Genomic DNA, 23,041 nt, shown 5'->3' on the forward strand with positions numbered 1-23,041 from the left:
ATACATTTACGTTATACTAGACTATTTCAGTGAAGATTCTTGAATATTTTATTATTTTCAAATTGTTCGATATTTTGAGAAATCTGAGTATAAAACCATGTCGGAAACCTCAGATAATGAGGGTTCCTACATGCAAGCGACCGATTCTGAAGAGTTCAGCGAGGGCGAATCCGAGGAGCTTGTAAAGCTCAGAGTAGAAAATGGGCAGTTGAAAGCTCAAATCGTCAAACTGACTGAAACTGTTTCACAGTTGGCCGGTGAGATGAGCCTCTTGAGAGAGGAAATGACCCGAAATAACATGCCGAAATCTCCCACTTACGCTGCAATCACAAAACCGGTAGCGGGTTCCAAAAATAATTCCCCTAAGGGAATTGTTTAATAACCCGAAAAAAGAAAATTGATGCAACGCTGGTTGCGAAGGCCCCAAACGCGCCCTCAACTAAACGCGCGCGAAAAGAAAGCTCTTCTTCTGATGAGGAGACCGTCAAGAAAACAACGGGAGTGCTTAAATGGAATAAAATCCCACCCATCACGATCGGGTAGAGATCTCAAGAGCTCTCTATACCAAGAAGTTCAGTTATAACTGGGCTACCGTAGTGAAAGACTATATAAAAATCATAGCATCAACCGTAGATGATTATAGAAAAATTACCAAATTTTTCGAACAGCATGGTAAAGAATTTTTTACCTAGCAAATGGAGAAAGAGAAGAAGATATATGCCGTCATCAGGCATTTATCAATCGACACTGATCTTGCGTTGATTAAGGACGACCTGATATTCCAGGGAATATCAGACGCTGTGGTGCCCAGAATGACATCGAACAAGACGAAGAAGCCCATACCTTTCTACCTGGTTAAAACCCAGAAAGAGGAAATCTTCGAAGTGAAGCGACTCTACAATCTCTGTATTGTGGTTGAACCAAAAAAGAGGCCTGAAAGTACAAGCCAGTGCTTTAGGTGCCAAAGGTATGGACATGCACAGAACAAATGCTCCTTCCCGTGGAGATGCGTGAAGTGCTCAGGAAGCCATAGCAGCAATGACTGCACACTCACCAGAAAAGGTGAAGAGACAAATGCCACATGCGTCTAATGTGGAGAAAAAGGCCATCCAGCTAGCTACAAAGGATGTAGCGAGTTCAAGCTGGTGACCAGAAAGAAGAATTCCCGAAAACCAACTGAACAAAAAAAGACAGTAACAAAAACAATTACTGTTCAAAAAATTCAAGAAGTAGCGAAGGCCAAACCTACAGAACAGAAAAAGAAAAGGAAGACTCCAAAACCGGTTCAGAAAAAAGAAGAACTGAAGAAGCTTCCAATAAAACAGGCTGTGAACAGTAGACGAGAGAAGAACAAGATATCTGAATCAGCCGATGAATTAAATATCTTCACGAAAAAAATTATTCTCAAGAAGATAATGTTGAAAATTGAAAGGGAAATGGAGAAAAAATTCCAAGCATTATTCAGTATACTGAATTAATGGACCTTACGGATATTAGGAAGAAATCTCTCACTATAATCTCGTAGAACAAAAATGGGATCAACACTCGGAAAGCCGAGATAGAAGAAATAATATCAGAGAGACAACCTGATATTATAGTCATACAGCAAACAAGAATAAACCGAAACAGACGTCTGAATTTCATGGATTATGAAACGTATAGATGTCACAGAATAAAAAACACCAGAGGAGGAGTAGCAATATTGGTGGAAACATATCTGAAACACTACTTCAAAAGTAGATCCGACGAAACACAAGGAGAAACAGAAACAGTGACACCATAGAACAATTTATTGGAAGAAGAGATAAACAACATGTTGGAAAGGACAAACCCGAAAATCTGCATCCGAGATTTCAACTGTAAATACCCATTGTGGAACAGCAGAATAGAGAATAGAAAAGGCAAAAAACTCAAGGATTTCGCCGAAAAACAAAATGCCATAGTGATTGGACCAAAGTTACCGACATATCTTGCTTTTGGTATAGGAATACCGAATGTAATAGATATCGCAATATTGAAAAATATAACTCAAGAATTCTCGATCGAAACTTTTGAAGATGGAACGTCAAACCACAATCCCGTGGAATTGACAATTGAAGAAAAACCAAGAGAACAACTGATGGAAATAAGAGAATATACCAATTGGGCTAAATACAGCCATTCAATACAATCGGAAATAACAGAAATTCCAACAATAAGCAAACCAGAGGATCTGGAATGTGCGTTCGATAAACTGGAAGAGATTATATTGAAAGCTTACGAAAAAAGCACGAGAAGAGTGAAGAGACCAGCATCAAGTCATCAGCGTGGCGATACGCCTAAAGAAGTAAGAGATCTTATACGAGAAAATCGAAGACTCAGAAGAATATATCGCATGAATAAAAATGATCTGAATACGTGGAAACTCAACTGCCATAGCAAAGTTCTGAAAAATGCCCTGAAAGATCTAAGAATAAGCAGATGGAACAAAATAGTTCAAGAACTGAATACAACTTTCAGTCCGTGATGAGCTGTGGTGTCATTTTCTGGGGGAATAGTCGACATGTGAAAATGGTTTTTTACATCCAGAAGATGGTCGTTAGGGTTTTTTTGGTCTGAGGTACCGGGAATCCTGCCGTGGCGTATTCAGAAAGAATAACATTCTCACACTTTCTGGCATCTACATCTATAGATGTTTGCAGTTCCTGTTCCAAAATAAAAACCTTTTCGACAAATTTAGGAAAAGTGATCCATTCATACAAGACCCGAAACCAATTTTTTCTGTACCCTCTACATTCGTTGTCCCTGACAGAAAGAAATCCCGAACTACCATCCAAAACACGTCAAATTGATAACTGATAACGAAATGTTTTCGAAAAGAGGTCTACAGCCTATTGTTACGACTAGAGCCATACACTATAAGTGAATTCCTGGAGAGTAAAAGGAGAATGCTCCACAACAAGAGATATAGAGGCTGGAGTACCCCAAGGATCAGTACTTGGGCTACTTCTGTACAACATATACGAGGATGGATTGATAAGTACCCGTGTTTGGTAACAGAGGGAACTGTAGGTAAAAAATCTGTACACTATCTTTTAGTACCATCTTTCGAACGACATCTGCCAGAATTTCGCACCAATTCATCGAGTGGTTTTTATTTACCGACATTTCATAGTAAACAACTTCGTGATATTTTGAAAAATGGATAAAGAGCAATGTTGTTCAGTGATTCGATTCCTTTATTTGGAAGAGAAAGCGTGCGAGGAAATCAAAGATCTGTTGGTAGCTGTTTACGAGGACCGTGCACCTTCGATGACGACCATCAGATATTGGTTTAATGAATTGAAACGGGGCCGAACATCGGTGTTCGACGAGGACCGCTCAGGACGTCCGAAAGAGGTGACTACGGAGGATATGGTAGTTAAATTCCATGATATCCTGTTTGCCGATCGCCGAGTGGAGACTGAAAAGATTGCTGAGATGGTAGACATTTCATACGAACGCGTGCACAATATTTTACATCAACATTTGGAGATGAAGAAGCTATCGGCAAGATGGGTTCCCCGTTTGGTGACAGTGGATCAAAAACGAAATCGTGTGACAACTTCGAAGGACTGTCTGCACCTATTTAAGGCGAATCCAAACCAGTTTCTGCGGCGATTCGTAACCGTTGACGAAACCTGGATCCACCACTATACATCAGAAACCAAGGAACAGTCGAAGCAGTGGACCTCTCCAGGCGAATGTGCTCCGAAGAAGGCGAAAGCGGTACCATCGGCCGGAAAGGTTATGGTCACTGTTTTTTGGGATTCCCAAGGAATAATCCTCAATGACTACTTGGAAAAGGGAAAGACAATAACAGGGCAATACTACAGTGAATTATTGAATCGATTTGACACCGCATTCAATGAAAAACGCACCCTTCCGTACCAGACAAAATTGCTTTTCCACCACGACAACGCACCAGCTCATTCATCAGCAGTCGCCACTGCAAAATGGGTCGAGTTGGGCTACGAATTGCTACCTCACCCACCATATTCACCAGATCTGGCACCGTGTGACTTCTTTTTGTTTCCAAACATGAAAAAATGGCTCGGCGGAAAGCGGTACACGTCAAACGAGGAGGTCATCGCTGAAACGTAGGCCTATTTTGTAGAGTTGGAGAAATCATATTTTTTACAAGGCATGAAAAAGTTGGAATATCGCTGGGCTGGGTGTATCGAGCTAAAAGGAGACTATGTTGAGAAATAAATATGAAAAATTTCAAAAAATTTAGTTTTTTTTCCAAACACGGGTACTTATCAATCCAGCCTCGTAAATTCACGATATTTCGAAGAATCCAAGAACCATGCTAATGTTATATGCTGACGACACAGGCATAGCAACTCGACACCGCAACCAAGAAGTAATAGAATGAGTTCTACAAGAAACGATTGACGAAACAAATGACTTGTGCATAAAGTGGAAAATCAAGCTCAATGGACAAAAGAGCCAAGCAATATTACTACAGAAGAGAAGACTGCGACCCACAACGAATGAAGAAGACGGTGAAGAAATCGACCGGAAAAATTAAGCCAAATATTTAGGAATAAAGCTTGTTAAAGGACTTGGAAAAGTCATATGGAACAAGCAATCGACAAAACGAAACCAGCGATAAATAGACTCTACCCTCTAATAGAAAGAAGAAGCCACATGTCAAAAGAGACAAAATTGAATATAATCAAAGCCGTTGCTAGGCCTTAACTGACTTAAGAATCAGTTGCCTGGGGTTTCGCGGCAAAGAGCCATATCAAAAGAATTCAGGCCACTGAAAACAAGCTGCTACGATGTGCAATAGATGCACCTTGGTTTGTCAGGAATAGAGAGATTCATAGGGACCTAAAATGGGAAACCATGGAGAATGCAAAAAAGGCTACGAGGAGAAGAGACTAAAATTCCACTCCTACACGGGGAAAGGGGAATGGCGTATACCAATACTGATAAGGCAGATGCATTGGCGGACTCGATAGAACGAAAATCAAGAATAAGCTACAGGATAGACGACGATAATGAAGATTTGGAAGAACTGGTTGAAGGAAATGATGAAGAAATGGATGAATTACCAGCGTCTGCCGAAATAGACAAACCAACATCGCCAAATGAAATCAGGGAAATAATTAGAAGTTTGAAGAAGAGGAAAGTTCCCGGAAGCGATAAAATAACGAATGTTATGTTAAAGAAATTACTTAGAAAAGGCATAGCCGCTCTAACAAATATCGCGAATGGAATTATGAGGACAGAACACTACCCAGAAAAATGGAAAACAGCAGAATTCATAGTGTTCAATAAACCTATCAAAGAGAAGAAGTTCCCACGAAACTACAGACCGATAAGCCTACTGTCGGCGTTAGGAAAAGTAGTAGAAAGAATTATAGCCACGAGGCTCAATGAGGAAACCGAAAATCTGAAACTAATACCACCAGAACAGTTCGGATTCAGAAGAGAGCATTCAACAGAGCAACAATTATTTAGGCTCAAAGAATACATTACAGAGGGACTCCAAAGGTTACAGGTCTTGTTTTACTAGACGTCGCCAGAGCATTCGACAGAGTATGGCATGAAGTATTAATATATAAGATGAGATGTGATGAATATTCGATCAAAATGTGCAAGGGTCATTTCGGTACAAGATATACATTCACGATATTCCGAAAAATCGAAGAACCATGCTAACGTTATATGCTGACGACACAGGCATAGTTACTCGACACCGCAACCCAGAAGTAATAGAACGAGTTCTACAACAAACGATTGACTAAACAAATGACTGGTGCATAAAGTGGAAAATCAAGCTGAATGGACAAAAGAACCCAGTAATATTACTACAGAAGAAAAGACTGCGACCCTCAATGAATCTAGAAGTTGACGGCGAAGAAATCGACTAGAAAAATGAAGCCAAATATTGAGGAATAACGCTTGACAAAGGACTTACTTGTATAAGTCATATCAAATAAGCAATCGACAGATCGAAAGCGGCGATGAATAGACTCTACCCTCTAATAGAAAGAAGAAGCCACATGTCGAAAGAGACAAAATTGAAGATAATAATCAAAGCCGTTGCTAGGCCTCAACTGACTTATGAATCAGTTGCCTGGGGTTTCGCGGCAAGGAGCCATATCCAAAGAATTCAGGCCACTGAAAACAAGCTGCTACGATGTGAAATAGATGCACCTTGGTTTGTCAGGAATAGACAGATTTATAGGGACCTAAAATGGGAAACCATAACGGAATTCATGAACAGAAAAGCAGAGAAATTATTCGAAACAGCGAAAAACCATCCGAATCAAGAACTCAGGAGACTAGTAAACTACGACCAAGAGGAAGACAAAAGGAGAATGCGAATTTACCGAAGGAGACCAAAAGATCAATTATGAAGAGATTAAAATAAGAACACTTATTGAAAAATCCAATAAAGTGATATCCAGTAGATAATAATAAATAATAAATCCCAGCACGATAGTGTGCGAGAAGAAAGCCGACTAAGAGATGAACGGTTTATAGACAAATGCCCGGAACCAATATTCAAGAAGCAGTTAAGGGTTTTTAGTGGGTCTCGAGCTCAGGAGAGTGAGAATCCCCACACTTGTTCCTCCTCAGGAGAGGGTGGTTCGTCTGACGTGCAGATTTTCCCCCTGCTACACCAAAAACAAAAAGGGAAGAAAGTCGGGAAGACGGAAGTAAGAAAGTCGGAAGTCGGGAGTCAAAAGTTGAAGTAAGAGAGTAGATTCGGAGGTCCGAGACTAGATTCGGCAGTTCGGAAATTATGAAGTATTTTCAGAGTTAGGAAGAGGAGACGGGTATGAGCTTTTCAGCGAATATCGTAAGAGAGTTTCGTATTGAAGTTAGAGTGATTTCTAGGCGGAATAATTTGTTATTCGCGGTAAAGATCGTACAAATCTTGGTTATGAGCAGGCTAACGAGCATTATAGTAGGATAGGTTCGGAATGAATAAGCGCTTATTGATTGCGACGGAAAAGTGCGGGAACTTCGGTTAAGCAGTGTAAAGAATTCGCCGTTTTGTGCGTGGAAAGTCTAGTGCTCGAAAAAAATATTCCATCAGTATCATCAGGCGAACGACGATTGCAGAAAAAGGTATAAATTTCCAATTTTGTTCAGATTTGCTTTTCTCACAGAGAAAGGACTGAACACAGTCCTGAATTTTCCTCTAAATTCATTGAATATATTTTTGTTGTTGTTGAACGATAAGTTTAGAAATAGAATTCAATCCAAGTTTTTTGTCGACGAAAATATTGTTTTACGCTCCTTGCATGATTTTAAGAAATTGAAGATTTATGTTGGTTACAAAAATGTAGGTGTAATTTTTTTTAATAGATTGATTTGTAAATTTTATACATTAGTTTCATTTGAGCTGCCTCCCCAGAAAAATAAAAATTATAGAAATAACATCAAAGACCTTTCCTTCGCGCGACGGGCCGAATCTACATTTTTCCCTTTCAGAGGGTAATTTTTTGTGTTGTAACATCTAAAAATAATCACCCCTTGTGCAGTGGAAAGCCGCTTTTCCATTGATCGAGATACGGAGTGATACAGATCGTCTTTCGGTTCTTTATTATTACAAATGACCCTTAGCGTTAAAGAGTCTCCTAAACGTTGGTGAAAACGAAATCGTAGCTGAGAGTCACTAAGTGGGCTTTGATATCGGGCTAATGCCCGTTTTTTCAGCCCGAATTAATTAACCATTCAAGGAAGAGCAACAAATATTGTTGGTATTTGTGCCACTAACCAGGATACTCCAGCTGCGAATAAAGAACAATTTTCGAATGACCTAAAGCAAGCAGTGTTGGATGGTCTTCTGAATAGAGAGGAAATAATTCTAGCAGGAGATTTCAATTCAGAAGTAGGCAAAGTCAGACAAGGTAGAGTTCTGGGTCCTTTCGGTGAACAGTGTTGAATAGGCTGATTCCTCCTTAATATTCGAATAGAAAAAAAACAACCAAACATCATCATGTGGTGATGATTTCGACGAATTTCACAAAACTGTCAATATCTCGAAAACCAAGACACTTCTACTAGAACAAAATTTTGATATTCTGGTCAGAAATGAATTGAGCTATCACCATGTGCCGGATTGACGTCGGTTTCCGGGACACTTTGTATAACAGACTCTATAAAAGGAGCTGCAAAAGAAGCATTGGGTGAATGGAAACAAAAACAAAAACCATACTGGTAGGATAATGAACAGGAAAGAGTTACCAATAAAAATCACGCTGAACAACAAGAACCCAGAAGTAAAAGAGAATACAAGCAAGCAGATTAATAAATAAAACGGATCATAATATAGAAAAAAATGCATCATGGATGAAACTGACAAATCCTACCCACAAACGACAGCAATTTCAGAAAGGGAGTGAAAGGAAATATATCATTTCTATGATTTATGGTAGTATTCTGCTTCCATCTGTAAGCCAATTTGTAACTTTTCATAAGCTCACAGGAAAATTGCAATTCTGGACGTTTTCAGTGATCTGTAGCTTACAGGAATCCGTAACTATTTACGATGAGTAGTTCAAACGTAACGATTGAAATTTATTCTGGGAGGATTCTGCATTTCTTAACCCTCTAATACCCAAGTCCGCCTTGAGACTGGTTGCATATAAGTGGATACAAAATTATTCTGCCCATGTCCGCCTTCAGTATAGGTTCATTTTGTGAGAACAGGTGTTAATGTAAATCAGTTAACTATTTGCGAAAAAATAGAGATTACATAAGCTAATTTGAAACTATACGGAAATAATTATAAAAAAAGCAGAAAAACTTGGGCACTAGAGGGTTAATAAACTTTTTAGGGTTTTCACTCCCAATCTCTGAAACAAAATCAATTAAAAATTAAATCGACGATTTGCTCCTGCGTAAATTCTAGCACTAATTTATCAGGAGCAAATTAACTAGTAAAAATTGTTGCCTGACAATGAACTGAAAATAAATAACGTTGAAATTATAATTTTAAGTGGTAACGTTTCGGAGTCTATATCAGACTCCTTCATCAGACGAAAAATCTATTCTCGAAAAAAATCTTCTGAATTGTGGCTTTTGTTTGACATTAATTGTCAATACATAGAAATAGATCAAGATAATAATTTGGCAAATTGTTCGGTAGGAATGCATCATATTTGGATCAATTTACTAAAGAAGGAGCTGTGATCCGTTAATTTCAAAATTGAATGAATCAACGTTTTTCTGTAGTCTCTATTTCTATGTATTGACAATTAATGTCAAACAAAAGCCACAATTCAGAAGATTTTCGAGAATAGATTTTTCGTCTGATGAAGGAGTCTGATATAGACACCGAAACGTTACCACTTAAAATTATAATTTCAACGCGTTATTTATTTTCAGTTCATTGTCAGGCAACAATTTTTTCTAGTAAATTTGCTCCTGACAAATTAGTGCAAGAATTTACACAGGAGCAAATCGTCGATTTCATTTTTAATTGATTTTGTTTCGGAGATTGGGAGTGAAAACCCTAAAAAGTTCATTAAGAAGTTCAAACGTAACACTGCAAAGAAGATAGTTACAGGAACATTTCCAGAATTGCATTATTTACGAATTTGTTAATCGGACGCTGACAGATCGATCGTACGCTACAGATTTGTAACTTACAGATGAAAACCAGAATACAACCATTAAACTCAATATACAATAATTTTTTTCAAGTGAATATTTTTCCATACACAATTTTTTATGATTATCAGCAAGCTTTTGAAAAGTTGTGGTAGAAAATATAAACTGGTTGTCGATTTCACCCTTCCTTGGCTATGGGGCATGAGTGAGAAAATAATTTGTTTCAAGTGCATCCCCATTGAAAAATTACTTATGTTAAATTATTTTCGCACCCTATATATACATTCGAAACATGTTCCACGTGAATGAATTAAAGTGGAGTCAGACTACAATTTTTCATTTCGAAACCAATCTCGCACTCCATAATGGAATATCGACTCATTCTTCTTTCTGCTATCTTGAAGTGAAACAAGTGATAAAAAGTATTCCATACAGTGCTGACACACTTGGAAACACTAAATTCGTCATTTGATTGAACATAAAAGATCTACTAATTACCTTCTCAAAAGTCGTAATACGTTATGAACATCCTGTAGTCTTGAGAGAGATGCTCCAACGAATTCTTCCAATTCCCATTCGGTATCAACAACATTCTGCCTATATTCAGCATAATCCTTATCGAAATATGGAAGTCTGTGATTCAAGGCATCGTATTTCTGACTCGAAATTTTATTGAAGAAATCCTTGAATTTCTGAGCGAATACTTCAATTCCCTCTATAGTACTCGATTGTAGAATTGAATACGTCACTGTTGTTTGCAGAACGTTACATATCTGAAAAAAAGATGGTATAACAAAAATATTATACAACTACACCATGAAATTCTCTTTGGAATATATGTACTTTAACTGTTATGTTATGTTCATGAATCTGAATATGTTGCTTTTTGTACCGAGTTTTGGTACAAATATAAAGTACAAATCTAAGTCGGTTCAAAAATTCAAAACTTGTCTTTTCATTGAAAAAATTATCAAGTAAAGTATGTACTAAGGCCTGAGGATGATTTAGAATGACTCGAAAACTATGGACTCCTATCACCAAATTTTATGTTAATCAAACTTAAACACCAAATATTCTCCTATAAAAACAAAAAAGGTTAACTTCTATCGTTAAGAGAGACAAAGGGGAAAAATGAAACTGATCCGATATATATACAGGGTGTTTTATCATAAACTGGACAAAGTCATATGACGTGTAGAGAACATCGGGAGAATCATTTTTTTCTTATGAAATATTTCCCGTTTTCGAAGCATAAGGGAGATACACGGTGTTTAATGTCATTTTCGAGCGTTATTATATTGAGTGTGGTCGGTTATGTATAAGACTGGAAGTAATGGTTTCTTGTCATATCGTAGTATTTTTGGATGCTTCATTCAGAAATGGTGTAGAGCACCGAAAAAAAAATTACAAAATGGCGGAAAACCTGCAATGTTCGTGATTTTTTTTTTCGGTTGCCAAATTGATTTTCATTTCCTAAATTAACACAATTTTTAAAGGATATCTGTGAAAAAATTTTTTCAGAAATCCAACACAACTTTTTTTTTACATGTCTACAGCGAAAAAAAAATTTCACTCGAAATTGATGAAATTTTTCACGATTGTACTTACTTTCATACCTAACACGAATATCAAAACAGAATCGAAAAATATCAAACGGTTTCGTTTTTACAGCCATTCAAATGTCCCGTTCGAATATCTGAAATAATAAAAAAACATGACACAGCTTGTGTTCTTAGGCCCATAATTTTTGAATTTGTATGTCGAAACATTCCAGATTGCAAAATGAATTTAAAAAAATCAGTGAAACTTCATTGAGAGTCGAACTCCCTACTCTGAGTTAAGTATTAATGTGAAATATGAGTCTGTTCTAAGGTTCTGAGTATACATATTAATTTTCGTTGCCGAGCAACAGTAGCTGATAGAATTTGACAGGGTATTTGAATTTTACTGAATAATTCGAGTATATTGAAACGATTTGTATGCAAACGAAAATGAAATATTCACTTTTAGAAAAAAATGATATGGTTCAGGCTTATTATGAAGCGAATTCCTCAGGGAGAAAAGCAAGGGAAATTTACGCTCGCAGATTTCCAAGCCGAAACGTTCCTAATTTTGAAACTTTCATAGAAACAGTGCGTAAATTACGTGAAGAAGGTATTCTTCACCGCAAGAAGAAGGAAACAATCCGAAATAACGAAGAACGTATCCTGGATTTAGTGAGTGAAAATCCGATGGTATCAACGAGAACTCTAACAAATCATCCAAGTGTGAATAAGAGTAAATCCACTGTATGGAGAGTTTTGAAAAGAAATCGCTACCATCCGTTCCATTTCCATTCATGTCAAACCTTAGAAGAAGGTGATTTTGAGAAGAGGAAAGAATTCTGTGAATTTATTTTAAGAAGGACACGTGAGAATAGGAATTTCCTACGTCTCATACTGTTTACGGATGAAACAACATTCCACAGAGATGGTTTCTTCAACAAAAAAATAATATAATATGGCAAAGGGAAAATCCACATGCAACAGTAGCAAAAATAGCCAGAAGAGATTTTCTGTCAATGTTTGGGCGGAAATGAAGGATGGATTCATTATAGGACCGTACATTCTTCCTGAAACATTGACTGGAAATGGCTATAATCAATTTTTGAGGGAAACTCTGCCCGATCTATTGGAAGATATTCCTTTGAGTCACTTTCAAGGAATATGGTACCAGCATGATGGTTGCCCTGCTCACACAGTGAGGAGTGTACGAGAATTTTTAGACTCTCAATACCCTCGCCGATGGATCGGCCGATTGGGACCTGTCGCATGGCCTCTTCGTTCTCCAGATCTTACACCTATGGATTTTTATTTCTGGGGTCATATGAAGAGTCTTGTTTATGATAAGCGAGCTCCAGTGACTTCGAGAGAAGAACTGATTCAAAGAATCGAATCAGCCGCCGAAGAGATTCGCCGAAACCGGGAAATGGTTCGTTCAGCGGTGGAAAGTGTGGCGAAAAGGGCGAGAAAGTGTATCCTGAAAAATGGCAATATTTTTGAGAACGAATTATGAATAAATTTTATACTAATAGGTTTTTTTTGTTGCGTTTGTGAAATTGTGGAATTATTCGTAGAAATTTCCGCAATAATGCCATGCCATTAACATCTGGGAAGTATTAGCCGCCAATTTCTACTCAAACTGCATAAATTGGTTTCAAGATAGTTGCAATATTATATTCAGTTAAATTCAAATACTCTGTCAAATTCTATGAGCTGCCATTGCTTGGCAACGAAAATTAAAAACCTTTGAACAGTCTGAATTCAGATTCCACATTTATTTTAATAGGTACTTAACACAGAGCAGGGAGTTCGACTCTCAATGAAGTTTCACTGATTTTTTTTAAATTCATTTTGCAATCTGAAATGTTTCGACATACAAATTCAAAAATTATGGGCCTAAGAACACAAGCTGTGTCATGTTTTTTTTATTATTTCAGATATTCGAACGGGACATTTGAATGGCTGTAAAAACGAAACAGTTTGATATTTTTCGATTCTGTTTTGATATTCGTGTTAGGTATGAAAGTAAGTACAATCGTGAAAAATTTCATCAATTTCGAGTGAAATTTTTTTTTCGCTGTAGACATGTAAAAAAAAAGTTGTGTTCGATTTCTGAAAAAATTTTTTCACAGATATCCTTTAAAAATTGTGTTAATTTAGGAAATGAAAATCAATTTGGCAACCGAAAAAAAAAATCACGAACATTGCAGGTTTTCCGCCATTTTGTAATTTTTTTTTCGGTGCTCTACACCATTTCTGAATGAAGCATCCAAAAATACTACGATATGACAAGAAACCATTACTTCCAGTCTTATACATAACCGACCACACTCAATATAATAACGCTCGAAAATGACATTAAATACCGTGTATCTCCCTTATGCTTCGAAAACGGGAAATATTTCATAAGAAAAAAATGATTCTCCCGATGTTCTCTACACGCCATATGAGTTTGTCCAGTTTATGATGAAACACCCTGTATATATATTCGGGTTAGAACGTCCTACGACGTTGTCCGATACCCATTTGCCAGTGCCTTCTATCGTTGCAGGCTTCATCATCCAGTCCCCTCTCACTCATTGATTTTCTCACACCCTCAATCCATGTTTTCTTCGGTCTTCCTCTCTTTCTATGTTCTGGCGGAATCCATCTCATCACTTTCTTTGGTAATCTATGCTCTGCCATCCTTTGGACATGTCCGTACCACACTAGCTGCTTCCGCTCTATCAATTCTGTGACCGTTTCCTTTACTCCCATATTCTCCTTTATTATCTCATTGGGCACCCTCTCCCGTCTTGATGTTCTTGATGCCCATCTTATTGCGTCCATTTCTGTAGCCTCTATTCTTCTCCTCATCTGCTCTTTCATCCGCCAAGTTTCCGATCCGTATACAAGTGTACTCTTAATCAGGGTATCATATATTCTCATTTTCCTCTGCTTTCCTATCTCTGTGCTCCATAGAATGCCATTTAGCGAGTTAATTATTCGTTTAGTCTTAATAATTCTTGACTTGACTTCGGCGTCATCTGTCCTCTCTGTATTAAAAATGACACCTAGGTATTTATAGCTTTCGCAAATGCGAAAATAACGCTGATCCGATATCCCCGACAAAAATTAAATAAAATTGAGTACTGAGTACACCATAGTTTTAGACATCTTAGTTTTAACTCATTTGAAAGTTCTTACTGCTCTGAGTTCAGCATATGTAATTTTTTTTTCATTCAATCCATTCGTTTTCGTAATTTTCACATTTCAATTTTGAACAACGTTCGTTTTCACTTCAAGCATGATGTGTAAATCAATAGAATTTTCACTCACTACAATTCCAATTCCAATCTGCTGTACGTTGCCCGCGATGTTTATTTTTGAAAAATAAAGAACCTATTTCAATTCTTCCTGGCAATTATTTCAACCTTAATTGTTCATGGAAGAAACAAACAGGTAGGCCAGGCGCAAATAGAAACGCAGATTGATGAGGTGACGCAGCTTTTTCCCGCGCTGCTGCACGTACTATCTGACAAGCATATATCTATTATAACAATATTGATAACACGCGTTCTAGACTACGACAAAAAGTGAAGCCAAATCGTTGGGAGGTATCCACTTGTACGCATGCGCGAATTGGAATCCAAAATGACAATCAAGATATTGGTTAGGTTGTTTTCATCGTTGACGTTGGATGATTGAATGAAATCGAATGATGATTTATTTCAAATTTTTGTACAAATTTTGAGGAGAATTTCATATGAGGCGAAAGTTAATGAATATTAAATTCATCGAGAATGTATCCGTTTTTTTCAACTTTCAGGTGAATCAATGAAAAGAGATCAAACCAAATAAGTGCATGAAAACTGTTCACCCTATTATATGTGAAAAAATTAGTGCTGAATAGGAATGGTATTGTCCCTACTTAGTAAACTCGAAAGTGACATAATATCAAATTCATTTTATATTACTGTTTCATACCCGTCTCAATATTGCGTGTACGTGTACCATCGAGATAGAATAGAGAGGAGACGCTATGAGATTCAATAGTGCTGGAAAAAAACGGTACCACTAGGCGTGACTAAGTCTGGGACCAATATGGTGGATAGAACAGAGTCAGATTGAGTAAACTTTCACCATTTTTCAGTTCGAGTCATTCGCTTGACAATAGAAGACGTGCTACAGTGCTCCGAGTGCTATAAAAGAGAAAGCGGAAGAGAAAGTCGAAGTGAAAGTTTACACTAGCGAAGCTACGGAATTTTCGATTCCGTTTGTGAAGTTTGTGTAGGTTGTATACGTGTATGTGTTATCGGAATTTTATTTCGTTAAAAAAGTTGGTGTTCATCTGCGGCGTCCAGGTTTCGATCGATGGTTCTGCAGAAAACATCAGGTGAGCTTATTTTTCGTATCTTTTTTTTCTGATTTTTCTCATAGCGTAGAGAATTTTTGATGAGTCGTTTTGTTTTTATGCATGAGATACATTTTTCTTTTTCGTCTTGAAAAATTTTATTTCCAATTTCTTTGAGTAGTAAAGTAATTATTAAGCAGATTTTAAAATGTCTGACCATTCGGACTGCGATTCCGTAATGGAAGAAGACGCGCCAGAAATCGCAAATATCGTGTCCGAACACGATATTTTGAGAGAGGAGAACGCAAGTTTGAAAGCGAGGGTGAATGAGCTAGATAGATGCGTATCTAGCTTAGTTGCTGAGATTAAAAATCTCAGGGAGAGGCTCGAGTTGCAGGAGGGAAATAAGGAAAGTCCTTACTCCAAGGCAATCAAACAGAACATTGTTTCGAAAAATGTTCAAGAAGTGACCTTACCGGTTCAAAAACAGAAGATGGAGGTGGTCAAAACCCCTCAAAACAAAATTTCCCCACCCGCCAAAAGAGTGAGAAAGGATAGCTCCTCGTCCAATGAAGACTCAAACAAAAAAAGAGTCTTGGAAATCCCAGCCCAACAGAAAACCACTCCAGTGGAGAGGAAAGAAAAAATCCCCCCAGTTACCCTAAGAGGTACGTCCGAATGGACGTCAATTTCCAACGCGTTAATGCGAAACGGTATTAAATACCAAAGAGCGACGACAGTAAAGGACGGTATAAGAATCGTCCCACAAACCGCAGATGATCATAGAAGGATGACGGACTTCCTTCATAAAATAAACAGGGAGTTTTACACTCTTCAACGGGAGGAAGAAAAGAAAATCTACGCGGTAGTGAGATACCTACCGCTGGACGCAGATATCCCGACGATCCTTGACGACCTCAAGGATCAAGGGATTATCGATGCTGAGGTCATAAGGATGACCTCAAATATAACAAAAAGCCGATGCGCTTATTGCTGGTTAAAACCCAGAATAAGGGTATCTTCGAGGTGAGAAGGCTCTACAACATGAACTGTGTTATTGAACCTAAGAGAAGGACGACCGGGCCTGGACAATGTTATCGCTGTCAGCGAAATGGTCATGCCCAAAGTAAGTGCACTTTTCCATGGGGGTGCGTGAAATGCTCCGGTAATCACAGCTCCAAGGAGTGTAAGCTAACCAGGGAGAACGAGGAGCGAAATGCTTCTTGTGTTCTCTGTGGAGAGCAAGGACATCCAGCCAGCTACAAGGGATGTATCGAATGGAAATTGGTCATTAAAAAGGCCAAGAGATCGCCAAGATCAAACCAAACCAGCTCGAGGCCAACACAAAATACTCCGAAGCCAGCCCAAAACTCTTCGGAAGTGAAGAAACCCCAGGAAACTGCAACCAAAGCAGTCAAAGAGACGAAGAAACCAGAGAAAAAGACGGAAAAGGCAAAAACCGTCAAAAAAGCCGAAACCAGAATAGGAATTTCTGGAATCACTGAGGAACTGGATAAGTTCACGAAAAACCTCCTCAGCACGATGATGCAGAATCTGGAGAAAGAGATTGAGAAGAAGATGCAGCAAATTATTAAGAATATTTAATGGCTGATGCGACGATAAAGAACAATCTCATAATCATTTCTTGGAACGTCGAAGGATTGAGAGCCCGCAGATCAGAATTCGAAGAACTGATTGACGAGAAGAGACCGGATGTCATAGCTCTCCAAGAAACAAGACTTAACCCCAACGTTCGGATAGCATTTCCCAATTACGATATCTACAGAAATGATAGACCTAACAGCACAGGTGGCGTTGCTATACTGGCTAGAAGGAATATGGATCACCATTTCGACCAAATATTCAATGGTCAAGAAGTAGAAGCAATATCGATTATTGTGAATACCAATCGAGGACAAGTGAAGATTATTTCGACTTATAAATCACCGGATAAGGACATGCTGGAAGAGGATCTAAAAATGCTACTAGAAGGAAGACACCCGAAAATCATAATTGGTGATCTTAACTGCAAATCGCAGGAATGGAACAGTAGGGTGGAAAATACCAACGGGAGAAGACTGAAGATTTATGCTGAAAAACTTATTGCAGTTGTGATAGGACCTGATATACCGACCTACATACCAAGAGTAAATGGACTACCCGATGTACTGGACATTGTCGTAATGAAAGACATCACTGAAGAAATCAGCATTGATACAATAGAAGACGGAACTTCAGACCACAATCCCATAGAATTCATAGTGGGACATGGCCCAAGAAACGAAAAAGAGACACAAACCAAGGATCGCACAGACTGGGAGAAATATAAGAATTTACTTCAGGAGAAAATCACGGAAATTCCTAAAATAAACACCCGGGATGAATCAGATGAAGCAGTTGAAAAATTGGAAAATCAAATAAAAGAGGCCTATGAAGAAAGCACCAAGAGAATAAGGAAACCAATTCCGAAACACTCACATGGAGATACGGGAAGAGATATAAAGGAACTTATAAAGAAGAACAGAAGACTCAGAAAAATCTACAGAAAAACAAAAAGAGAAGAAGACAAGAAGAAACTGAATAAGCATAGTCAGATATTGAAAAATGCTTTAACAGAACTGCGTAATAACAGATGGCACCAGAGATTAAGGGAACTGAATATAATAGATCACTCGGCTTGGAAAATGCAAAAACGCTTACGACGAGAACAGACAGTTATACCTCCACAGCATGGAGCAAACGGAATGGTATATACGAGACTTGAAAAAGCCGAAGCACTTGCCGACTCAATTGAGAGAGAAGCCAGAATAAATTACAGAAATGATGATTACAATGAAGATCTAGAAGAAGAAGTGGAGGCAAACGAAGAACTGATGATGGAACCACCGGAAACCGAAATCATTCCAAAACCGGCTTCACCAACAGAAATCAAAGAGATCATAATGAAACTGAAAAACCGGAAAGCACCGGGAGAAGATAGGATAACGAATTATATGTTGAAGAAATTGCCTAGAAAAGGAATAGCAGCCTTGACGAATATAACAAACGGAGTGATGAGGACCGAATACTACCCAAAGAGATGGAAAACTGCAGAAATGATAGTTTTCAACAAGCCTGGAAAGGAACGGAAATTTCCTCAAAATTATAGACCAATCAGCCTACTATCAGCACTAGGAAAAGTCGTCGAGAGGGTTATCGCCAAAAGGCTGAATGAGGAAACAGAAATGTTGAAGATAATTCCACCCGAACAATTTGGATTTCGACGAGAACACTGGACTGAACTCCAATTACTACGGCTCATAGAATACGTCACCGAAGGAATGCAGACCAAACAGGCCACAGGATTAGTTCTGATGGATATCGAGAGAGCTTTTGATAGAGTATGGCACGAAGGCCTAATCTACAAGATGAAAAAAGCAGGATATTCGACCAAGCTATGCAAGATGATAAGGAACTATCTGAGGAATAGAAACTTTTATGTGAAGATAGATGGAGCAACCTCGCAAACCAGACAATTGGAAGCGGGAGTGCCTCAATGATCGATACTTGGACCTCTGCTTTACGTAATATACGTTTATGATATCCCGAAGAATGCTAGAAATATGCTCACCTTGTACGCAGATGACACAGGAATAGCGTTCAGACATCGACGCCCAGAGATCATACACCGGAGACTGCAGGAAGCCATAGATGAATTACTCAAATGGTGCATCAAATGGAAAATCCAAATCAATGAAAGAAAGACTCAAGCAATATTACTGCAAAAGAGAAGATTGAGGATGGAAGAAAACCTTGAAGTTGATGGAGAAGAGGTTGAATGGAAAAATGAAGCAACATACCTAGGAGTGACGCTTGACAGAGGACTTACATGGAAAAACCACATCAAATGTGCTGTTGATAAAACAAAAGCCGCAATGAGTAAACTTTATCCACTCATAGGCAGAAGAAGTCATATGAATAAGAACATCAAGTTGACGATGATTAAAACTATTGCGCAACCACAACTCACATATGGATCGGCGGCATGGGGCTTCGCAGCCAAGACCCACATCAAGAGAATACAGGCCACTGAGAATAAACTCCTTAGAATGGCGATGGACGTACCCTGGTTTGTTAGGAACAAACAAATCTACAAGGACTCGGAATGGGAACCAGTTACAGAATTTATGAAGAGAAAGGCGAAACGGATATTCGACAAAGCCAAACAACATCCAAATGAGGAACTACGAAGATTAGTCGACTACGACCCAACGGAAGAAGCTAGAAGGTCAAGAACCTACCACCGAAGACCGAGAGATCAGTTAAGGATTTAAATGTAACCAAAGAAGAGCTTAACCTATAAAAGCTATAGGCAGCATACAACTATACAAATTTCATCTTTTTGGCGTGAAGGGAAAAGAAATAGCTGAAAATTCAAGACGAAAAACAGTTTTTTGTGAATAACTCAGAAAATATCCATTTTAGGGCAAGGGTGTGATGCATACACTCACATTATTTTTTAACGTAGATTCAATATCTGCCATAAAAAAATGGGGTTCTAATTTGAAAAAATTGATTTTTCACGATTTTGTCATCCCTAACTTTGAAAGCGATTTTTTCACCTCCTGTATCATGAATCGCGATTTCGATTTTCAAAGTGGATACATCAATCGTACATCTTGAAAAATCCCAAAAATGAAAATTTTCCACTCAAAAACCTCGAAGTTATTCTTTTTTCAGCGGAGCTCTATTTTCGATTTTTTTTTCGAATTTTCCCGCTCAGAGAGAATTTTCCAACCAAAACTGAAAAATGTTACATCGAAATAACTTGAAATTTTCTAAGAAATCTATTTCTGCAATAAAAAAATGGTGTTTTAATTTGAAAAACGGAAGTTGACGTCATTTCTGGAAAAACCGGAGGTGCGCATGCCTTGAAAATATTTTAGATTTCATCAGCATCGTGAAATACTTATAAGTGCTGAATTTCATGAAAATACGTTTAGTAGTTTCCCGTATAAATATGGGTGAGGTTCCTCGTGAAAGACCCTGTAGATATAGATGTCGATTTAGATGTTTCACTCTTCGGTGCTGAAAAAAAAATCATAAATTGAACTAGATTTATTACCTCAACTGCCAACTGAATTTCAAGACAAGAACAGACTTATCTAGAAACAATGCAGAAAATAAACGATAGTAAACAACCTAGAAAAATGTATTCAAAATCCTATAATTTTGTTGATTCAACATCACTTCTATTAATCTCCTCACTCCTCAGGTTTTCTGTGAAAAACACATCATATTTCACTTTTGTTATGAATCCGAGCGTCTAGTGTTGCAATATGATGAAGTTTCATGAATTTTGATTTCTAATTATTAGAAATAAAACGATAAAATACAGTACTACATAATGTAAACCTGAGTTTGAACCTGATTCAAACCAATATCAACATATTGTTAGGTTAAGGTCGAAAATATTCGAATGGTTGTGAAGTAAAATCATTTCATTCCTGTCAGTTCATTAAACCATGTATCAGAAAGATTATTTTTAATATTTCTGCACATGCGCAGAAGTCGATTCCCCCTACAGGCTGGCTTCACTTTTCTCTGCCTCATTATCGATATAGAATTTAATAGATATATGCTGACAAGTTACTGTCACGCTTTAATTGACAACTGTCAATTTTTCGCCGCATTTCTTACTACTGGATTAGCATTGTAGAGTAAGTATATACAAAGATTATAGAGTAGAAAGATAGGAAACGCCCTCATATCGCTAGTACTAAAAACCGACTACATTTTGGCCAGTGAAAACACATTTGACAATGAGATGGCGCTGAAAACGTATTATCAATACAGAAAAACTGTTTAATAACAGTTTTCTCTTTTATAATTGAGGGGCGCGAAATTCGAATTCTATTCCTTGTATTCAATTTCAATATTGACGTTGTTGAGACCAGAAAACAAACGTCCTGAGCGACAAAACAAAAGGATGGTTTTGTTTTGTGACCAGGATGTTAGTTTTCATCTGAACATTGTTTGGAATCGATTGGTATCAATGAAATACGCTGTTGGATGTGATAAATTTTTATTTGCAATCTATAAAAAATTTACAAAAATTTGAAATTATGGACAACGAATAGAGCTTTGACTAGGAGACAAGAGTACATGGTTATCTGCTATAGTTACGTGAAAGGTGTTTTTCTGTGAAAAAGTTTCGAATTAATAAACTGAGTTGAATTTTTACAATTTATATCAGAAATTGATATGAACCAATATTCAATTTACCGTCAGAGGATACATATTTCCGTTACTTACATATTATTTACAAAATTTTCAGAACCACAATTGAAAAAAACCTTACAGAGGTATACAAGCCTTGTATTCAAGCCCGTCAGTATAATTTCTTCATGCTTTTTTATGATTTCTTCATGGTATGGTCTCTTTATGGCACAATATACAAATTGATTGACGAATGAATAAAACACTCACAGAAGGTTTCATAAAACTTTGACTTTCCAAACGACAATTTGACAATCACCCGATTCCCAAATCGAAATCCATAAAACTTTTGCATTTCTGAATATATTGAAGGCAATTGAGAATCTTTGAATGGACGTATAAAAGTCATAATTTCCCCTAAATGAGCTCTTCATGCGAGGGATGCTTCCTGCATACAACAATTTACGTGGATGAACAGTTCTCAATCGACTTGCAGTAAAATGTTCATTGCACATGGTGTAGTCAGTAGTGTTTGCAGGCCTCTACGCCCTGAAAATTTTATCCACTTCGTAGCACTGAAAACAAAAATCAATGAATGACCGAGTCACATGTTACCAGTTTTAATACTTACATTCCCAGTTTCCTTAGTAAAATTCGTTTTATTTAATCCACAGTTTTTCACCATACAATAATTTTCGAACGATACTCTGAGGTTTTCGCCAAGAAATTAGACACAAATTTCAATAATCAGCAACTAGAACGGGCTTGAAAAACAAAAAGCGATACGAGGTTGTCTATGGATACGAGAATCAAAACATTCAAAACCGGTTTGATCAAAATGGCCATTTGACTCTGACATCTCGCAAAATTTCATATGTCCCTCGAATTAAAATTTTAACCAGTCTTAGGGCCTTAAAAACACATTTGAAACACAGATGGCACTCACATCACTCTAGTCGCTTCGTTTCCTATCTTTCTACTCTATAATCTTTGAGTATATATATTATGATTTCTATGGGCTCAGCGCGATTTTCTCTCCATAAGTGGCATTCTAATGTGTTGAATTTTGAATGTGACGATATTCATTCAGAAACAGAAAATATACCTTTTTCTGATGAATTGTTTTCCAACAAAGTTTTAGATATTTGTTGGAACACCAAAAAGGATTTATTTAAAGTTTCTTTCCCAATGTTGAATTTCGACAAGGTCAATACGTAGAGCAGTGGTTCTTAACCTTTTAGTGATCAGGGACCATTTGACAAAATTGTTGTCTTGTCACGGACCACCAACTGTTCGGAGGTAATATTAAGACCCGTTTGCACCAAACGCACTTAGTGTTAAGTGTCCCTTAAAATGAACCCTTAACTTA

The 23,041-nt window shown here is 37.6% G+C and overlaps 1 protein-coding gene across 3 annotated transcripts in view; it reads right to left on the minus strand.

The window, feature by feature from the left end:
* Nucleotides 1-23,041, minus strand: part of LOC123318393 (dynein axonemal heavy chain 8-like) — a 1,393,903-nt gene that overhangs the window by 1,158,458 nt on the left and 212,404 nt on the right. For all 3 annotated transcript variants that reach the window (XM_044905013.1, XM_044905020.1, XM_044905005.1), the window contains exon 10: nt 10,099-10,373. In XM_044905013.1, the coding sequence (XP_044760948.1) occupies nt 10,099-10,373 (275 nt within the window). The remainder of the gene's footprint in view (nt 1-10,098; nt 10,374-23,041) is intronic.

Source organism: Coccinella septempunctata, chromosome 1 (genome assembly GCF_907165205.1).
Source record: "Coccinella septempunctata chromosome 1, icCocSept1.1, whole genome shotgun sequence".
NCBI lineage: Eukaryota > Metazoa > Arthropoda > Insecta > Coleoptera > Coccinellidae > Coccinella > Coccinella septempunctata.